This window comes from Hippocampus guttulatus, chromosome 1 (genome assembly GCF_054856545.1).
Source record: "Hippocampus guttulatus isolate MCC_2025c chromosome 1, RoL_Hgut_1.0, whole genome shotgun sequence".
Classification (NCBI taxonomy): domain Eukaryota; kingdom Metazoa; phylum Chordata; class Actinopteri; order Syngnathiformes; family Syngnathidae; genus Hippocampus; species Hippocampus guttulatus.
The window spans coordinates 21,084,594-21,104,083 of record NC_141261.1 but is presented as its reverse complement, the minus strand read 5'-3'; the positions used below and the strand labels follow the sequence as shown (position 1 = coordinate 21,104,083).

Genomic DNA, 19,490 nt, shown 5'->3' with positions numbered 1-19,490 from the left:
TTGAAGTAATTTTGTCCTTAGGTGCAAAACTGAGACATGACACTGACGTTATGAAAACACAGGAGGTGCAGAGACTACTTAACAGCATTCCAATACACAGTGACAGTCAAGTACAGTTTTCATTGTCAATCGTTTTACGATTTTACTGTTAGATGATGTTAGTTCCTTTTTTCACTGCTCATTTTTGTGCATAGTCAACAAATCGGAATTGTCTGAAGTGTGACCAAGGTCCTGTCAGACCTGTGATTGACAGGTGAGTCGTCCCAAGTTTTACAGCTTGAATAACTCCATTTTAGGTGTAGACGTTCGCTAGAATTGTCTTACTCTTGTTATAAAGTACTGTATGTACAGTACATTCATATGTGCCCTCCCCCTTGAAGTTGTTTATCTCTGAATGAAAAACTATCATACTTACATACAGTTTATCAAAAATAGTGAGCCGTAATAATCTGTGTCATTTTTTCCTTTTCCTTGTCAGCAAAAAATGTTAAGACTTTTTTTGTATTGTACTGTCATTAAATTCAGCTTTAGTCTCAGATCAAAAACACAAAATGGAGCAGACCACAGGACTTAGTGTGATTTTAATATTTACTTGTTCATGTTTACTTTGGGCAGCACAGCGGGCGACTGGTTAGCACATCCGCCTCACAGTGCAGAGGTACAGGGTTCGAGTCCGGCCCGAGACTTCCGGTATGGAGTTTGCATGTTCTCCCCGTGGATTTTCTCCGGGTACTCCGGTTTCCTCCCACATTCCATAAACATGCATGGCAGGCTAATGGCACCCTCTAAATTGTCCCTAGGTGTGATTGTGAACGCGAATGGTTGTCGTCTATGCTTGCCCTGGGATTGGCGAGCAACCAGCTCCAGGGTGTACCCCGCCTACTGCCCAAAGACAGCTGGGATAGGCTCCAGCATGCCCGCGAGCCACGTGGCAATAAACAGATTAGCAAATGGATGGATGTTTACTCTGGAAATTACCATTATTAAAGCTATGTTGGCAGCCCCAATCAGAAAAGTCACGGCGACCATCCTTTAATTAAAATGACTTCCTATGTATGTCGTCGTGTTTTGTGGCGCCCCCTTTTGGTGAGGATTCGCACACGTCGCCCCCACTTGCCTCCATCCCAGCAGCAGAAGAGACAGGAGAGCTGGCGAGCTGCAGCCTGTACCTTATTCTCGACCATGGACAGGTGCTAGACGGGCAACAGCGTGAGCGGCTCACTCCCCTCTTCACTCCAGTGAATCTCGGCTGGACCATGAAGTGTTGTCGGCTGTGGGTGGCCATATGCCTCCTCCTCAACGCCTCCTGTCGCTTCAGTTTGGCTGCCCGACACGGTAAGAGGAGCTCCTCTGCACACTCCTTAAACCCCCCACCTCTCCCCCCGAGCTGATTCAACAGCAATATTCAGTCCCTACATCATAGTATGCACTTACTGTATCAACAGCATTATGTTTGAGCCTTGTCGGTTATGTAAATGATCAAGTAGCCTATATGATGAGCTGTAATGAGTCCAACTCACCATCTGATGCAAATCATGGCTTCTGGCCGGATGGATAATTTTGTTATCCAGAGGGAAGCAACGAGCAGGGAGATATGATAAGCCTATAAAATAAAGTTTAAAAAAAAATCTGAAGCATTACACCTGGGGTGTCAAACTCATTTTAGTCGCGGTCCAATTTGGAGTGACGTCTTCCCTCGGAGGGCCGTTATGACAGTGGAACCACAAAATGATTACTTGGACACAACAAATTAATAGATTACTAGGTTTGAAATCAGTCAAGTCGATTATAATAGTGTGTTCAATTATTGTTCAAGTGAGTGTAAACAGAGTAGAAAAATCTCAATGTTATTTATCACACGTGACAATTTGACATTTCGGTACAGATTTTAGCAAGTTGACACACATGATTTTTTCGCAGGCCATATAAAATGAGCTGGTGGGCCGGATCTGGCCCCGGGCCTTGACTTTGATACCTGTGCATTACACGATGAGAATATTACACTGCTGTATGTTCTAGTACAATAGTTCTCAAACTTTTTTATCCTCTAAATACCACCTAAAAAGTGTGTCTCGCTCTTTGTACCACTATCATGACCAGCATTAGAATACAGTTGTGTGGCAGGCGTAGTAGTCGTCATCACCGAAACGGGGATTTTATTCCTAAATATAATTAATAGAATTGTAAGCCAACGAGATGCAGCTAGTGGATAATTGGTTAGACTCACAATTCCGAGGTTGGGGGCATTCCTGTGTAGCGTTTGATGGTCTCCCCGTGCTTGAGTGGGTTTATATGGGAACTCCGACCTCATCCCACAAGCATGTTGGTTAATTGACGACTCTCAATTATCCTTAAGTGACAATGTGAGTGCTTGTTGTCTGGTTACCCGCTACTGGCTCACAACAACGACATTAGTAACATTGATATCCATAACGTTGTTTTAAGTTGTAAACTCTCTACAGCCCAAACTTGAATGAACTGTTGAGCAGTCGACGGGATTCGGCAACTGTTTTCATGGGTGGCCAACTGCTGGCGAATAGTTTTGCAGTGATTCAAAATTTGAATAATTGATAAACGGCATCGGAATATCGCTGCTGTAACAGCCAATCAAGATGCACATGAAAGGAGAAAAACGAGACACAGCTAGTTGGAGAGTCTCTGTCATTGAAATGCACAGTTGAAGCCAGGGACTGCGGCAATCGACCATTGCCAACAGTCTGAAAATAGTCACTATTTCTCCTCTTATTGTCTCAAAGGCAATCCGCGTCTTCCTTGACAATCATCTGAGCAGAGTATTTTTTCATGTGGAGTCTCTTCTCTTATCTTTCATCATCCGGAAATTCCCTCCTCGGGAACATTTATCCTACACATCTTATCTTTCAAGGGATATTTTTAATCACTGACCACTAGTTGTAGTGATGTTATAGAGATGCTATCAATCAAGTCTATACTGGCCTGTCAAGCGGGATCATGGTGGAGGAAATGAGGCCTTGAGCAGACCATTGGAGAAGGAGTCAATATTGTGTGTGCTCACAGAGGGACAATAATACTCACACGCTCGCCCATTTCCTTGAGCCGCTTCGAGCTGCTCTTACGGTGGTGCAGTCACAGTGATTCTGGCCTAACACTAGGGTCCAAAGTTGAACTTGCTGGCTCACCTGCCACTCAGCAGGAGTTCCATCATTGCCTTGTGTGCTTCTCTTTCAGAATATTCAGCAACTATAAGTACAGACAAGGTTCTATTTTGCCAATCGACAAATAAAGTTATCTCAAGACACTATACATGGTCAAGAAACACACTCTTCATTCATTATAGAAAATCAACTGAACCCTTCATGAACAAGCATTTGGCAACATAATTAATAATAATAATACATTTTATTTGAAAGCGCTTTTCATCACACTCAAAGACACTTTACAAGAGCTTAAAACACAGGATAAAAATGTGCACTTAAAACAAGTATACATAATTTACAAAAGCACATTTAGATGAACAAAAAGCAAAATGGGTACAGAGATTAAAAGGTATTAAAAGCAATGCGGAGCAGGTGAGTTTTAAGCGATGATTTGAAGGATTGGAGGTCAGTACAGTTGCGGATGTGTTGTGGTAGAGCGTTCCAGAGGGTGGGGGCGGCGACAGAGAAGGCTCGGTCCCCCCAGGTTTTGAGCTTGGTCACGGGGATGGCGAGGAGGTTTGTGTTTGAGGAGCGGAGATTGCGGGAAGGAGTGTATTGGTAAAGAAGGTTGGAAAGATAGGAGGGGGCCTGATTGTGAAGGGCTTGACAATTGTCATGATTCTGTTTGTGACCAACAGGTGGCACTGTAGGGCTCCCCATGCAGCTGCACACCTGTTGGTCGTTATGCTATTAGTAGTATAAAAGGAGCTCCCTCCCGACCACTCATTGTCGGGTCATTGTTTGCTGCTGTCACGTTTGTTTCAGTCATGCTTTGGTCACTGTTATGTTTCAGCTTCAGTCATGTTTTTTGTTTGATACTTTGGACTTGGTTTGTTTTTGGATTTAGTTTTCTCTATGTTTAATACAATTTGTCAAGTACACCCTGCTCCTCTCTCTTGCCTGCTTTTTGGGGTCCACCACCACCTCGCAACGTGACAACAATCAAGGAAAAAAAACACTCAAAGGAAGAAACCTTGAATAGAATGCAAGCTCGGTTGGGCAATGGAAATGTAATCATGTTCAATGGCTCTTTCTGGGCCCATTCTACCACCCAGAATTTTTTTGTTGAAATTGAACCTGCACACCACTGAAACCATTACCTCCTTTTAGGGGATCGTTTCAAGGGTCTTGCAGTGTATGACATTTCATCATGTTTTTGGTACATGTTCAAGTTCACATTTCGTTGCTAAATTTTTGTGAAATTTTCACGAACAATGTTTTTTTTTTTTCCTTTCAGTAGCCCAACGAGATTCCTGTAATTTCTCTAGCTGTGTGGCCCAAGCCAAGTGGGTGGGTTCGGGTGGGGTGGGTGGTGTTGCATGTGTGGGTGGCTCCCTGTACGTTTCGAGGGGTGCCCAAACGTTTTGGACCGAAGATCGACTTTTCGATCAACCAACCTCCCGCGATTGACCCGTTACCGCCCACGCACATACACACGCACGCCATAATGAACAACAGCCTGACACGGAGGCATACGACGCACTTTTGCAGCCTGTTAACTATCGTTGCGCACATGTGCCGTTTTAAAGTACTGTCCTTCACTCGGCCCTCTATATTCCTATTGAACCGTGCCCTCGGTGAATTGTACACGAAACAAACTCTGAATGAGAATAATAACGATAAAAGATATCGCGCAACAGCTCTGATCACAAGCTGCAATTGCAGACTGCTGAGCACTAACAACGTCCGGTGACGCAGATCACGCAACCACCGTAGGTTAAAGATTTACCTGCTTTATTTTATTGTATTTTTTTAATACTTTTTGTGAAAATGAGACTGATCGGATGATTAATTGGTTTACATTAACAAAAAATATATATTACTAACATGCACAAAGACACACAAATAGTTGTTTGTTTGTTTTCTCCTCGACACCCCTCACGATCGACTTGGGACCAGTCCGCAATCTACCGGTTGATCGCAATCTACCGGTTGATCGCGATCGATGTGATGGGCACCCCTGGGCCTTTAGCCACAGTCATTTAGCCATTCAGCGGCAATTGTTGCATCTCTTTTCTCATGTCAGTGTGATGTTTTTGTACTCCACACGGTGTCCTGAATAAGCAACTGACGCTCTTGGAATGAAAATTATATTTTCCCAAATCTCTTAATTAAGTCAGCTGATTCACCCCTGCCTCCCGGGAAATCATCACACATTACACACAGCATCATGATAGAACCTTAATGAAGTCAAACAGGTATGAATAATGAGAACAGAGCGAGTGGCCTCCCATCTGCTGCTGTTTACCTCCTCGCAAGATTTAGAAAGGTCAAGTGGAGAATACACACGTTTACTAAGGTTAAAATCCACCCGAGCTCTGTCTTTTTATTTGTTATTTTATTTATTCTTATTTATATTTATTATTTATTTGGGGGTGGGGCGAGGGGGTCTACGCTGAATTCAGTCTGTTCCTTGTTTACAGGTTGCTTATTTGAGAAGAAGCTTTGTCCCAGAGATGAGCTGTGCAGTGATGGTGAGTTTGTACATCGGCCGTCAGTTTGGAGTGCTGCTTTTACAACCTGATGCTTCTTTCTAGTCATAACCATTTGTGATATCCCTCAACCCATAATGAGCCTACGGTTTTCTTCTAACTTAATGACATGTCATTTCAACTCAGCGTGAACCTGTGGCTTTCATTTTTAAAGCTTCCTACTTCCACTAGATTTCAGGGTGCAATTGATGAGTGTAAAGCTCGACTAAATAGATCAGTTTGCACTCCAGGAGTTCTGCAGAAATAATCATCCTTAAGTGGCATAAAACCTAACGTGGATATGTTTGGAGCACTGAAACAAGTGTATGTCTGTGAAGAGGATTGTTTTGCCTACGAGATTCACGACAGCATACGCGAAGATAGAGAGCGAAAGAATCAAAGTGGGTGGAAGTGCAACGTGAACGTCGTCTCCACCGTCAGCGGCTATCCGCCAATTGCAGGCTGTGGAAGCTGTTGCTATGGTGACAGTGACATCACCTCCCTGACGACTGTGTTCCTTCCTTGTGTGTGTGCGTGTGTCTGCGTGCTTGTTTTGATCAGAGATAGAGGGAGTAGAGATGCGATGAGTCATTGGCGCACACGTACGCACATGCACACGCACGCACGCCGAGTCATATCACCTCTGCGGTGCATGTTGATGCGTGTGTGAAAGTGCAGTCAACTCATTGGCAGTAAAGTCACATCACAAGAAGCAACGGTTTGGCAGATATTGAGTAATCCTTCTAAAAGGAGACTTCAAGCAGTTTATTTCACTCCCTGGTGAAGTTTACGGTCAAACTAAACATAAAACAAAGAGACCTACATATGTATTTAAAACAACCACAGAGCAATAATATATTCGACAACGAGTTAGGTATGACACAGCAGTAATCTACTGCATTCCCTTGCAGATGGTTTGTTTGGACAGTGCTGGGCTCCTCACCACGATCCGGTCCAGTATTTGGTTTCTCTTCCTGCTCTGCATAAGCTGCAGGAGGTTCTTAAAGACCTGATGGCTCAAGGTGAGTCTCATCAACAACCTTCATTGCAAAAAATGCAGATATCACCCTTAAAACCCGTGCGGGCCGAGCAGGCATGACCTGGAGGGATGAGATCACCCAGGCGACAATCGGACGAGAGTTGAGTCACATTCCCTCAATTAGGTCCTCACAGCTTCACCAGCGCAATCAGTAAGAAATGTCACACCAGCACAGTCTGCCGACGAAGATCGTAAAGGAGCCTTTTAAAATCCTTGTATTCACTCCCGTGTTTCCAGGCTGCTCAGTCAGCGAAGGCTTCCGAGACCAGAAGAGGCAGGCGGCCCGCAAAAAATACAACAGCACATCGACTACCTGGTACTCGACCCCTCTTCGTCCTCGATACATGGGCAGATGCCCCTGCTGGAGCCGTACATTTACCAACAGGTAGCGAAGTAGAAGTGACCGCATGAAATGTGAGCTGTTGTGTTGCAGGAATGCACTTGCAGCAGGAGTTGGGCCATCAAATGCACCATAGCCAGAATAAAATCACTAATTATTAAAAGACATCACAAAAGATTGATACTCTTATTTTCTCCACAGCTCTTTCTTCTTTGGCATTTTCTTTTCATTTTAGCATCGTTGCAACATTGGCTTCCAGTTTGTTTGAGAAGTGATTTTCAGATTTGTGGGTCTTTGAATCTTCTGAGGGCCAAAGGCAAAGCTTAAAAGTACAGATGAAACAGTATTCTCCGTCAGGGTGCCATTTTGGAACAGGGCAAATTTACATCAGCCCTGCTGCTATCAGTTGCGTCTGTTGGGCTCTTGCATTTTTTGGGTTCCTCAATGAAGCCAATATATGAGAAGGATCATGTGACAGTATCGACAGTCCTGTATGCCTGTTTGGGTATTATTGCTTATAATTATAAAATCTTATTTTGTTTGAAGTGTACTTTTCTCTCCTGTCAAAGCACTTTATAAACACATTTTTAAAAGGTGCTACATACATGAACTTGGTTATTATTATTTTCAGGATGAGGCAGAACGATCCCTCAACTCCCTGGAAGAAAATCCAACCTCTCCATTCGTCCGCTACTCGTCTCCTCGCACCGGATCCAGAGGAAAGGCTCTGGAGAGAGACAAGCAACTTCTCCAGAACTTGGTGTCCTATTATCTCACCTTTCCACCCTCCTCTTCCTCCTCCTCCTCCTCCTCCTCCACTGTCCAGCCTGCTTCCCGTTACAGGGGGGCACCTGCGAAATCTTTTGCATTAGTCTCCTCCTTCCCAGAGCTTGACTTCCCGCGAGACTATGACCAAGACTACATTTCCCAAATCAAAGGTCTTAGCAAGCAGCCGCTGAGCAATGTGGTGCCGAAGTATGATGCTCTCGCAGGATTAGACGGTGAGAAATGTCCAATGGATAGATCCTTTTGTCCAAATAATGTGATGCAGGTCAGGAAGGTCATACTGTCGTTGGGTGAAAATAAAAGAAACACAAGAAATTAGACAGAGGTGGTAGAAGGTACTAACACACCGTAAAAGTGGTAAAATTAAGATAAGAAAACCTTTATTAGTCTCGCAATGGAGAAATTCCCGATTCACAGCAGCAAAGTTATGAAAGGAAGAAGTAGAACAACAAACTATAGGAGCTGCTGGAAAGGCAGCCGCTCACGCGGCGCCATTTTGAAGTCAAAATAACAAAAATAACACAACACAACACATAGGACACAGACAGTCGTGCAATCTTCACCACTTTTCTGCATACACTTGTTGTCTGAAGCAGTTTATAGATGAAAGAGGAGAGGATCAAAGTGTCCTTTCACCAGTGGATCAGAGACGTCATGCTGAAAATGTGCACACGTATGCTACAAGCTAAGTTTTGAAAGCAAACACGAAGCAAAGAGATTGGCTCACATCTCCTGTCCCATGTAAATCCACTTCAATTCCAAGCCGCGACTCCCAGTTCCACATCCGCATCGGCGCTCCGCACTAACGCTCCTTTCTTCTCATCATCGGCTCCTCAAGCCTTACTGCCATCCAGCCGCAGACCGTTCAACAGTATAACCACAGCTCATTTATATTAATATTAATATTAATAGAAAAGTACAGACTCTGAAATGTTGAGTACTAAAGCAATTAGGAAATATGATTTTCTTTTCTTTTCCTGTCAGTTATATACAATACCAGTTTTGATCACGCTTTAAAAATAACTTCTCTGCAGACAAAATACTTTGTCCTCTTTTTCTCCTGCGTATTGATCGTATCTTACTTTGCTAACGTTGTGGACGAACTAACAAAAATGAGAACCTTTTTCTCTAACTCTGTTGCCGTCATTGTTAATACAGTATTCTCTGGTTCACATTTCTCCATGATGTTGCTACTGTCCCTGCACATCCGCCCCCATATTCGGCAAACCTCTAAAATAAGGTTGTCTAACCCTTATTGAGTCATGGCACATATTTCACATTGGTTAAATTTTTTTTTTTTTTTTTTAAATCTCACGGCACACAATTTCGCAAAACGATTCACAATAAGTGGATTCACATGTTAATTGTGTACCTTCTGTCATCTACTGGAAGAATATTTGCTTGTTTTGCTTGTTGCTACACTGTACTGTACAATGTACTATACTCTACAAAAATACTTTTTGTTCGAAAATAATTTTTCTTCCAAACAACTGACATTAGATAATTTCTCGCAGCACACCTAGGATAAAATGATGAATAATATTCGGCGTAACGGTGAATTGTTTTGCAGCGCGCTCTGTGCAGCGTCTGACTCAGTTGCTGGATCACTACGGCCTGGAAGTCCAAGATTTGTCCCCTGAGCAGAGAGACAAACTGCCAGCTTTGCTCAAGCAGCTTCAGCTGGAAAGCTCCTTCAGCCACAAAGCAACCAAAGGTCTCTGCATCCCGCTTCTCACATTTCAATGCAAACTGTCATACTTCAGCGAGGATACACGATGGATGGGCATACTGATGCGCACTCACATTTGCCAAGTGTTGCTACTCACACAGTTTGAATGCGCATTCAGTTCAACAAATCATCGCTAATCTTGTCATGTGTTCACCTTCCAGAAAACTCTGGGAAAAATGTCAGCACCGGAAAGAAGGTGAGCATGAGGCATGTCATTAGCACAGCAGCATTCTGGACTACTTACTTCTGTCAAGCAATCACGTAACGCTCAGGCCTTGTAGGATTTTGAATACCCTTTGCAGCTTCTTTGTGGCCATTTTTGTCCACATACAGTACATTTGCAGTCAAATTAATTACCGGTAATGATTTTTTTTCTCCTTTTTTCTTACTGCATGACGTTTTTATCTAAATTAAGTTCTTGCCATTAAGATAAAATATCAATTCATGTTGGTGTTTTATCATTTAACCCTGGAGAACCCAAGAAGCCTTTTCTTCTTTGGAAAATGATGAATTTTACATTAAATGACTGCTATATGTTCACTGAACACCAAAATACATGTTTTTTTCAAATATTTAATGCTTTAATCCTAATTTAGTATTAGGGCCAAATTTGACCCCGTGGGTTAAATTCAGGTAGTTGGCAAAATGCGGAGTTTATAAAAATAAAAAAAACCTTGAAAATAACATTTTTGGATGCTGTATATTCTCATTTTTTTTCCTTATATTAAAATTATGATACCCTTTTTCTTCAACAAGCAGAGGTGAGCTTCCGCTTCTTAGATTAAAATGGAACTCCTCCGTTTTTTAAATCAACATTGCATCATTCGTCCGCCTTGATAGTTAGCATGTGCACCAGGCTTTAGGACTGGCTAGCACTAAGTGCCAGGACTTTTATTTCTTTCTGTTTTAACAGCCAGTATGTGAACCAGTGCTTCGGGCTGTCTTGGGAATGTCGGGGATTTTTTTCTTGAATGCCTTGTCGTGGTTTTGCGAAGCCTCATTTTAAAAATACTGTACCTATCCTCCTGACTACCAGTAGTTCAAATGTGTCCTCTGTAGAGGACATTTGTGAACCTAAATATCTCCCACCCGGTGCCTCCAATCGCATTAACTCCTTTTGCTACTCTAAAGAGGACATTCAGTGCTTTCCAATGATACCAAATTTGTAGGGGTTCGAAAAAGTAAGAAAATGGCTTCCCTCCGTGCAAGCACTTTTTATGGGAAGAAGAAAAGTAATATTTTTTATCAAACACATTTTGTCTTGAAATGCTGTTGGCATTTTAATTATAAGACTCTTATGAACGCGTTAAAGTGTTGTTTGAGTTGTTCTCAGTGTATTTGAGCCTGTTTAAAAAATGTAGTGGGATTTCAAAAATTTCTTTTGGAGTAGTCCAATTACTTCACATAGATTGGGGAATTTCAAAATAAATGTGATTGGACAACATTTTTTTTCCTGGTAGTCAGGAGGCTATAAGACATATTTATTTTCACTTTACAGGGACTTTAATTTGCTGAACAAGCTCACTTTTTCCCACTACATATTTAATTGTGAAAGTGACAGTAGTACATTATATTCATCAGATCACAGAGGGTGTTATGGAGCACAAAATGGCTGCCCCAGACGGTCTGCCAATCATCAAGTCCTCCAAACCAGTGGAGGTCCAAAAGGATACTCACTTTGCAATGGTGGGCAAACTGGAAAAGAACATACCCGAAAAGTATGACTACACTGTCACCAACATAGTTTAGTGATAAGTTGATATCAACTATAACAATAGTTGATATCAACAAACACTTGGGAATTCTTTTCTTAACAAATGCTCTCTTCTTCCCTTTTGCCAGAGTGTTCGCTCCAGTGAGAACCTACGAGACCAAACCAAACTTAATGAACCTGTCGGGGAAAGAAGGTTAATATTGAATCAGTTTGGGGAGTTTGCCATAGTTATGTATTCGTAATATCTAAGTCACAAAGTTTTAGTGTCACAAAGCTGTTGTAAGTCTGCACATGGTCAGTTCCAGATAAGAGCATCCCGGAGCCTGAGACAAGCACGAAGATTCTGCAGAACAGCGATGGCCAGGTGACAGCAAGAAACAAACGTATTGGTGATGAAGAGAAAGAGAGCTCAATAGAGAAGGGGGAGATTATTTATTCATCCAGTGAGCGAAATTAAATAGTCACACACTCAATATTCACAAATATCGACTCGTAATAATAATACAGGAAGTCTTAGACAAGCTGGGAGCAATCCGGAACTGTTGCAAATAGCAGTCAGTGTGAACATAAAACCTTCACGCTTCCTCTAGAAATGACGTAAAACATGTCAGGAAAAGCCGACTACAACATCTGAAATATATTTAGGGTTAATCGGAGGCCCATTAAAATGTGGCAGTTGTGTGCTTACTCCTATTTAACATGAGTTTGGATGTGATTTCTTAATTCTGAACACAGCCACATCCCCATTTATGCGCTTGTGCAACCACATCACTCAGTAGTTTATTTTGACTTAGCCTCTCGAAAAGAAAAAAGAACAGCCCTGATCTCCTCCAGTTATTTGCAGTTGCTAAGTGTGCCTCTGTCCTGGGTACGACGTTAAACTGCATCCAACTGGTCCTCCAGGTTGGGGGTTGGGCGTGAGGTTAACAACCTCACCCTGTAAAACAAAACCTGTTACAGAAACGACGAGAGGAAGCCATTCCGGTAAACCACGGCGAAGAAGAGACGGCACATCCTTGGATGTATCTATGACGGGGCCGGGTGAAAATCAGCAGGAAGCCCGACCCCTGATGACCCCGATCTTTGGAACCAAAAGTAGGCACTTGGAATGTGCGCACAATGTTCCAATCTGGTCGCATGGACCAGGTGCTGAAGAATATGAGGGACTATCGCCTGGACATCTTAGGCGTTAGTGAAATGAGGTGGACGGGGCAAGGGCGCCTCATGGTTGATGGAGCAACCTTTTTGTACTCTGGGAAGCAAGACCACCATTCCCATGGAGTCGGCATCATCCTCTCCAGTAGTGCAGCAAAAGCATTGATTGGATGGAAGCCGATGAATGAACGGATTATTACAGCAAGGCTCTACACCAGATATGCCAAAGTAACCATTGTACAAGTCTATGCCCCAACCAAAGCTGCCCCAGAGGACGATAAAGACACCTTCTACTACCAGCTCCAGACCGTGCTTGAGGAGATCCCCAGTTTTGCGTTGAAGTCTTCAATCAGCATTGGAGACTTCAACGCAAAACTGGATAATGACAGAAGGGGCCTGAATGCCACAGTTGAACTCCAGGAGTTGACCAACAATCTGCATGAGCACGGAGTTAAGGTCGGTTTACGATTTAGCCAGGAAAAGACCAAGGCCATGACCATCGGACAGCACCAACACCTTCAACCACTCACTCTACACCAACATGACATAGAGTACATTGACAGCTTCACATATCTTGGGAGTAACATCTCAAATACAGGTGGTGTGGAGAAAGACGTCAACAGTAGACTTGGTAAAGCCGCGGGAGTGTTCCAACGCCTCCGCAACATCTGGTCATCGAAAGCCATCACTATGACCACCAAGCTACGTCTCTATATGTCAGTGGTTATCCCAACAGCGATTTACGCCTGTGAGATATGGATGAAGACAGCCAACATTACCAACAAGTTAGATGTCTTCCATCGGCGTTGCCTGAGATCCATCCTGAGGATCTCATGGAGAGACCACATCACCAACGAGGAGGTGATGAAGAGGGCAGGAGTGGCTGAACTGTCAGACATTGTCTCTGAAAGGAGAAGGAAAATGATCGGCCACGTACTCCGGCTGCCAAGAGAGAGACCGGCAAGTGTGGCCATGGACTGGATGCCAGAGGGTGGAAAGAGGAAGAGAGGTAGGCCAAAGAAGACGTGGAGACAGACTGCCAAAGAAGACCTCAGTGAGATGGGTGTCAGCTGGCATGGAGCAAGAAGGGTCGCCAGTGACCGGAACAAATGGAGGAGACTCGTCGCCCAATGTTCCAAATAGGAGCGGGCGGAACTAACTAACTAACTAACTAAGTGCGCCTCTTAAAAGTTGATTTTAGGTTCAGAAGCGGAATTCCTGTCACCTGTGTGTATCTGTAATCCTAAAAGGGACTAAATAAGTGAGTGACACCAAAACAATCCAAATATTAGCTGGCAATGAAATACAACAGGGAAAATAAAAATTTGATGGGTAGCATAGATGCATCACAGTCAAGAGATCTGGGTTCAAATCTGTCTTTTCTCCAGCTAATTGAGGACTCAGATTTAACCATATTTGGAAATGTGAGTGTGAGTGGTTGTTTGGAGAGCAGTCAATGGTGCCACTCTTGCTTGAAGTCATCCGAGTTAACCTCCAGTTAACCGCAAATGAGAACAAGCAGTATAATTGGTGATCTTTTTAACATTTTTCTCTGTACTCTTCCTTAGCGAGTGAAGAATGATGGCAAAGTGTTGCCCCTGGCTACCCGAGTCCAGCCTGACTCTCGCTGGCTCTCCTCTACCTTGGTGGCTTTGGCTTGCATCGGTGGCATCCTGGTGGCGGGCCTAAGCGTCACCTGCTTGCGTCGCCACGCCCAGCGACTGGCGGCCAAGAAGCTGGGCCTCGGGGCTGAGGGTGGAGGCTTCAGCCACCAGGAGTACCAGGTGAGGAAGCCCGTGAGTGTTGAAGCCTTAAAAAAAATAAAAATACATAAAGTGAAATTGTCAACTTAGATTTGATTTTGAATGCTTTCTGGTGTTCTTGTTTTCAGCCTTTAGTAGCACAATATGATTTGATACAATGTGAATGTTCATAGATTTGATTTGTAAATTAGTGGGACCTTGGCTGAATCAAGGATGAAAAGTGAGTAAAAGCAGAACCGAGTTAACAACATGCATTACTGGCTCACCAGGACCTGTGTCGCCAGCATATGACATCCAAAGGTGCCTTCGGACGCCTGGAAGCCGCCGCCCTGGGCGCCGTCGGGGGGCCGAGCGGAGGAGGAGCAGCGCTTGGTGCCGGGAGAGGGCCCGGAGCAGTTGGGGGCGCCGACTCAAGAGTGAGCAGCATGTCGTCCCAGTTCAGCGACGGAGCCCAGCCCAGTCCCAGTTCCCACAGCAGCACGCCGTCATGGTGCGAGGAGCCTGCACAGGCCAACCTGGACATTTCCACTGGCCACATGATTCTGGTACGCTTTAAAAGGGCATCCTTGTGTTCCTCGAGATCAAAGCTCTGTACAATAATCAGCTTACCGGTGATGGATCTGTAACTACACTCCTGACAAAAAAAGTTTGCGAAATTGGACTTTTGGGTTCTAGAATGACCCTAAAATACCCTTTACAGGTGAATTTGTTTGCAGAGGTGGGCATTTACACCATGTTTTCAGTGACGGACCCGTGGACCTTCCTTTTGTTTTGTGTCTGTGTAACGTTGTTCAAACTGTTGCTAAATCAATAGAGCTGTGTGCTGCTACCCAGGTTTATAATTACGGTCCTAAAATAGGAGTGTCAAAATTGAGCAATGAAGGAAGCGACTTAAAACCGCAGTGACGCAGTGACGGACTGGGGTAGTCCGAAATCATGATTACAGAGGATGAGGGACCTCTGGGTCCACCGCTGTTTGAATGATGGAAGTTCACTGATGCATCCACCTCTGCTTATTTTGATCTTTTCTATACTTTTGAAGGCACATATCCAACTGTTGAATGTTTCACTACGTTTTGCACAACTTGCTGTTCCCTATCAAGGAGCTGAATGGCAAAATATCTGGGGGGTTTTCCCCCCAATAAGGATATCTACGTCTCCACCTTTCTGTGACTCTTCCAGTCTGAGAGTGTTCATATTGCAGGCTGCTGATGACACTCTAATCCCAGTTGCCGCTCCCTGTTTAAAGCTTCATACTGGACCATTTAAATACCAATTCTAAATGAACCAGGCCATTTATTTATCCAATCATGGATCCAACAACTCTTTTAAATGTTGACTTTCAGCTCCTTGTTAGAGTACAGCAAGTTTTGCAAAAAGTACTGAAGCATTGAACAGTTTGTTCCGAGAAGGGTTATGGAGCATTTCAAATTCATCCCGAAATGTCACCCCGACGCTCCATATTCCAAACTTTTTGCGAGTATTGTAGTTATATGAGAGACACTAACTGTTGTGATGTCATTTTTAAAAAGGCATACATGGAGGACCACCTGAGCAACAAAGACCGTCTGTTGAAGGAGTGGGAGCTTTTGTGTTCCTACCAGGCAGAGCCCAGCAGCGTTACTGTGGCTCAGAGCGAGCTGAACACCAAAAAGAACCGCTTTCACCACTCGCTGCCCTGTGAGCCTCAGCAACAGTTTTGGTTATCACACTGCTATGTGCAGCATATCAGAAATACTTCCTATGTTGGTTCTCCTAGATGATCATACCAGGGTGAAGCTTAAACCAGAGATCAACCCTTCTCGGTCCGACTACATCAACGCCAGCACCATCGTGAGCCTCTACTTTGAGTTCTACACTACACATATAAAATTAGGGTTATTCGGATTTCACGTGAGACTGAAAACGTTTACAGAGGGTCACCTTGAAAGTTTATAGTACATCCTGAAATTTCACCCAAAAGCCAAATAAACCTAAATTTTTGTGAGTAGAGAATATCATCATTGCAGCTGGTTCCCATGGAAACCTGCCCATCACCTCATCCTCTCCCTCCCTGGTTTTAGATTGAACATGACCCTCGGATGCCGGCCTATATCGCCACCCAGGGACCCCTGTCCCACACCATCTCTGACTTCTGGCAGGTCAGCGACACACTTTGCCTGCATTTGACATACGTTGAGCTGAGTTCATCATCGATGGTTGAAATACTGTATGGTTGAATGTTGGGCCGATGTAAAATGCAACAAGCCAATAATGGAAAAGTAGTAGAAAATGCAGAGGTTCATTTTCAAATGTAGGGTGAAAAAATGTCACAAAAAGAAATAATCAATATATATATAAATATCTAAAAAGTCGACTTCAGTATCAAAATATCTGTACTTGGTGTTATGTTATCCCACCACTTTGTGCATGTGACGTGTTGGTGTGCAGATGGTGTGGGAGACGGGCTGCACGGTGATCGTCATGATGACAGCTCTGGTGGAGGAGGGAGAGAAACAATGTGACCGCTACTGGCCAGATGAAGGTTCCTCGCTCTACCATATTTATGAGGTGTGCTCAGCGGTTATATCCTCATCGTCACACATGCTATGTGACGTAATTGTTCTTTCACTGTCTCCATCTGCCAGATGCAGAAGAACAGATATTTCTGTAAAAAAAAAAATTAAAAAAAAATATATATATATCCATCCATCCATTTTCCGAACCGCTCGATCCTCACTAGGGTCGCGGGGGGTGCTGGAGCCTATCCCAGCCATCTCCGGGCAGTAGGCGGGGGACACCCTGAATCAGTTGCCAGCCAATCGCAGGGCACACAGAGACGAACAACCATCCACGCCCACACTCACACCTAGGGACAATTTAGAGCGTCCAATCAGCCTGACATGCATGTTTTTGGAATGTGGGAGGAAACCGGAGCACCCGGAGAAAACCCACGCAGGCCCGGGGAGAACATGCAAACTCCACACAGGGAGGCCGGAGCTGGAATCGAACCCGGTACCTCTGCACTGTGAAGCCGACGTGCTAACCACTGGACTACCGGGCCGCCTCTATATATATATATATATATATATAATTTTTTTTTACAGAAATATCTGTTCTTCTGCAGGTATTTGTACTTGTTTACGCCTTATGACTGCTATCTATCTGCAGGTGAACCTGGTGTCTGAGCACATCTGGTGCAACGACTTCCTGGTGCGGAGCTTCTACCTGAAAAATGTTCAGACGCAAGAGACCCGAACCCTGACTCAGTTCCACTTCCTCAGCTGGCCTGCTAATGGGATCCCCGCCTCCACACGCCCTCTACTGGACTTCCGCAGGTACAACCCCAGAGAGAGCAAAAAGACTGACATTGAGCCAGCAAACGAAAAGATATGAATCTTAAAACGACAACAATGTGGTGAAGAAAACATTCATTTGTCCCGTACCCTACTCGTCATGCCAGTGGTTTATTGTTGAACATATCTGTCTGTGTCATTCTTGTGGTCTGCAGCTAGTAGTCTGAGTCCAGTTGCATAGTCACAAAAATGATCATGGACTGATGTGGCTGCAGCAAGAGGCCCATCACTCAAACGTAAACCTTAGTTGACTTTGACCTTGCAGACTTTCACAATGGGCAACATTTTGCCTCTTGTCTCTCCCCAGGAAGGTGAATAAATGCTACCGAGGACGCGCATGCCCTATCATCATCCACTGCAGGTTTGATATGATGTTCATTTCAACCTACACGGTGATAGAAAAGTAACTCTTATTGTTTTAACATACTGTACTTATATATCATGTATTTATTTTAATGGCGGGTATTTTCTTTTTTGTGTGAGTGTTTGCTTGCGTTTCTCAACCTTTAATGAAGCCAAAACACATTAAAGAACTAATGGAAACCTAAGAGACAACTAATAGGCCCGAGGGAATAGTTATAATTAGCAAGTACTGCATTTTAAAGTAGGGAGTTACTTTTCATTCACCGTGTGTACATTGAGGATGTTCATGTGCGTAAAGGTGTTGGTGAAAGTCACTAAATGCTGTGAACTGATGGTTTTCTTGTTTTGTCATTTTCTCCATAGTAACGGAACAGGTCGGACTGGTACTTACATCCTGATCGACATGGTTCTAAATCGAATGGCTAAAGGTGAGCTTTGAATTTTGAAAGGCTTGGCCTAGTTAAAAGTGGCAAGAGCGACATTCGTTTTTTTGTTTTTTGTTTTCCTTCCTCAGGTGTGAAGGAAATAGACATCGCTGCGACGCTGGAGCACATTCGTGACCAGAGGCCTGGAATGGTTCGCACGAAGGTGAACATTTGTGTACAAGACATATTTTGCAAATAAGATCTAAATAGATCTAAATAGACAGAGGAAATAATGTGGTGATATTGCCTGTTTTGTTATCCTAAAATCATATTTTTACAGTTCGCACAAAATGGCTCTAATTTGCCAAAGTCATCATCAGGCTCCGGTTTCCTCTTTTCAGGACCAGTTTGAATTTGCCCTGACTGCTGTGGCTGAGGAGGTGAATGCCGTCCTGAAAGCGCAGCCTCAGTAAAGCGGTACCAAATGTCTGTCTGATGACCTCTAACCTCCTTTTCTCTCTTGATTGCCTTTTGCCTTGAAAGTTAACAGTGATGTCTCACCATGAAAAATAAAGCAGTCTGTTAATGTATCCTTTGGGAAGGATTTGTACAGGCTTACAGCCATAACTCACGTTTAATTTTGTGGGGTGTATTTGCGACATATAATAAAAACATATCTGCTTGAGTAAAATCAGAACAACGACACAATATGTACACTTTGAGATGCCATGTCCCTACCTGCTACTTACTCATGTAAACCCCCCCGCCCCAAAACCTTTTGGAAGTACCGGTATGTAATTACACCATAAGTTAAAATCGAGGTATCCGCTGTACCTGCACAAATCCAACCTGAAGATGCTGTGATGGTCTTCTTGTGGGAGCCTCATGTATTGGTCTGTTGTAAATTGTGCTGTTTCATACATCATGTTTTTGTCTCAGGAAGTGTATGTTGGAAACAGAGAAGCTTGGTAAAATGCATAATGTCATATGATTTACTCCTAAAGTACAAGATAAGAGGGTTGATACTGGTCTGTGATCATTGATATCCATTTGACAGTAAACTTCCCACCTGCAGAAACCTTTTCTGTGTGCCATTGAATTGGTTGTATTGTCGTATACCTCATGCAATTTTGAAAATGAAAAAAAAAAAAGAAATGACATTCAATGAGAAGATATTTTATAACTGTGGAATTATAAATAAATATTTTCGTGTTGAAGTGCTGCAAACAGTTAGTTTTTCTTTTTCTGTGTGCT

The 19,490-nt window shown here is 43.5% G+C and overlaps 1 protein-coding gene across 2 annotated transcripts; it reads left to right on the top strand.

The window, feature by feature from the left end:
• Positions 1-1,113: 1,113 nt before the first annotated feature.
• Positions 1,114-19,314, top strand: LOC147210928 (receptor-type tyrosine-protein phosphatase-like N). 2 transcript variants are annotated; one of them, XM_086118546.1, is made up of 22 exons: positions 1,114-1,335; positions 5,600-5,650; positions 6,559-6,669; positions 6,741-6,837; positions 6,924-7,071; positions 7,658-8,027; positions 9,383-9,526; positions 9,703-9,737; positions 11,123-11,259; positions 11,384-11,448; positions 11,561-11,619; positions 13,979-14,194; positions 14,443-14,718; positions 15,706-15,853; positions 15,933-16,006; positions 16,237-16,314; positions 16,604-16,723; positions 17,324-17,490; positions 17,816-17,869; positions 18,235-18,299; positions 18,386-18,459; positions 18,638-19,314. In XM_086118546.1, the coding sequence occupies exons 1-22, from the start codon at positions 1,257-1,259 to the stop codon at positions 18,707-18,709; spliced, it is 2,640 nt and encodes an 879-aa protein (XP_085974672.1). In that variant the 5' UTR covers positions 1,114-1,256; the 3' UTR covers positions 18,710-19,314. The 2 variants fall into 2 exon arrangements, with proteins under 2 accessions (XP_085974672.1, XP_085974663.1); XM_086118537.1 differs by having other exon boundaries at positions 11,555-11,619.
• Positions 19,315-19,490: the final 176 nt, after the last annotated feature.

Excerpts from the sequence above, each read along its gene's own strand:
- LOC147210928 (XM_086118537.1), top strand. The coding sequence starts at position 1,257 with ATGAAGTGTTGTCGGCTGTGGGTGGCCATATGCCTCCTCCTCAACGCC. Across the intron at positions 8,028-9,382 it reads TGCTCTCGCAGGATTAGACG|CGCGCTCTGTGCAGCGTCTG; the intron begins GTGAGAAATGTC and ends ATTGTTTTGCAG. Across the intron at positions 17,491-17,815 it reads CCTCTACTGGACTTCCGCAG|GAAGGTGAATAAATGCTACC; the intron begins GTACAACCCCAG and ends GTCTCTCCCCAG.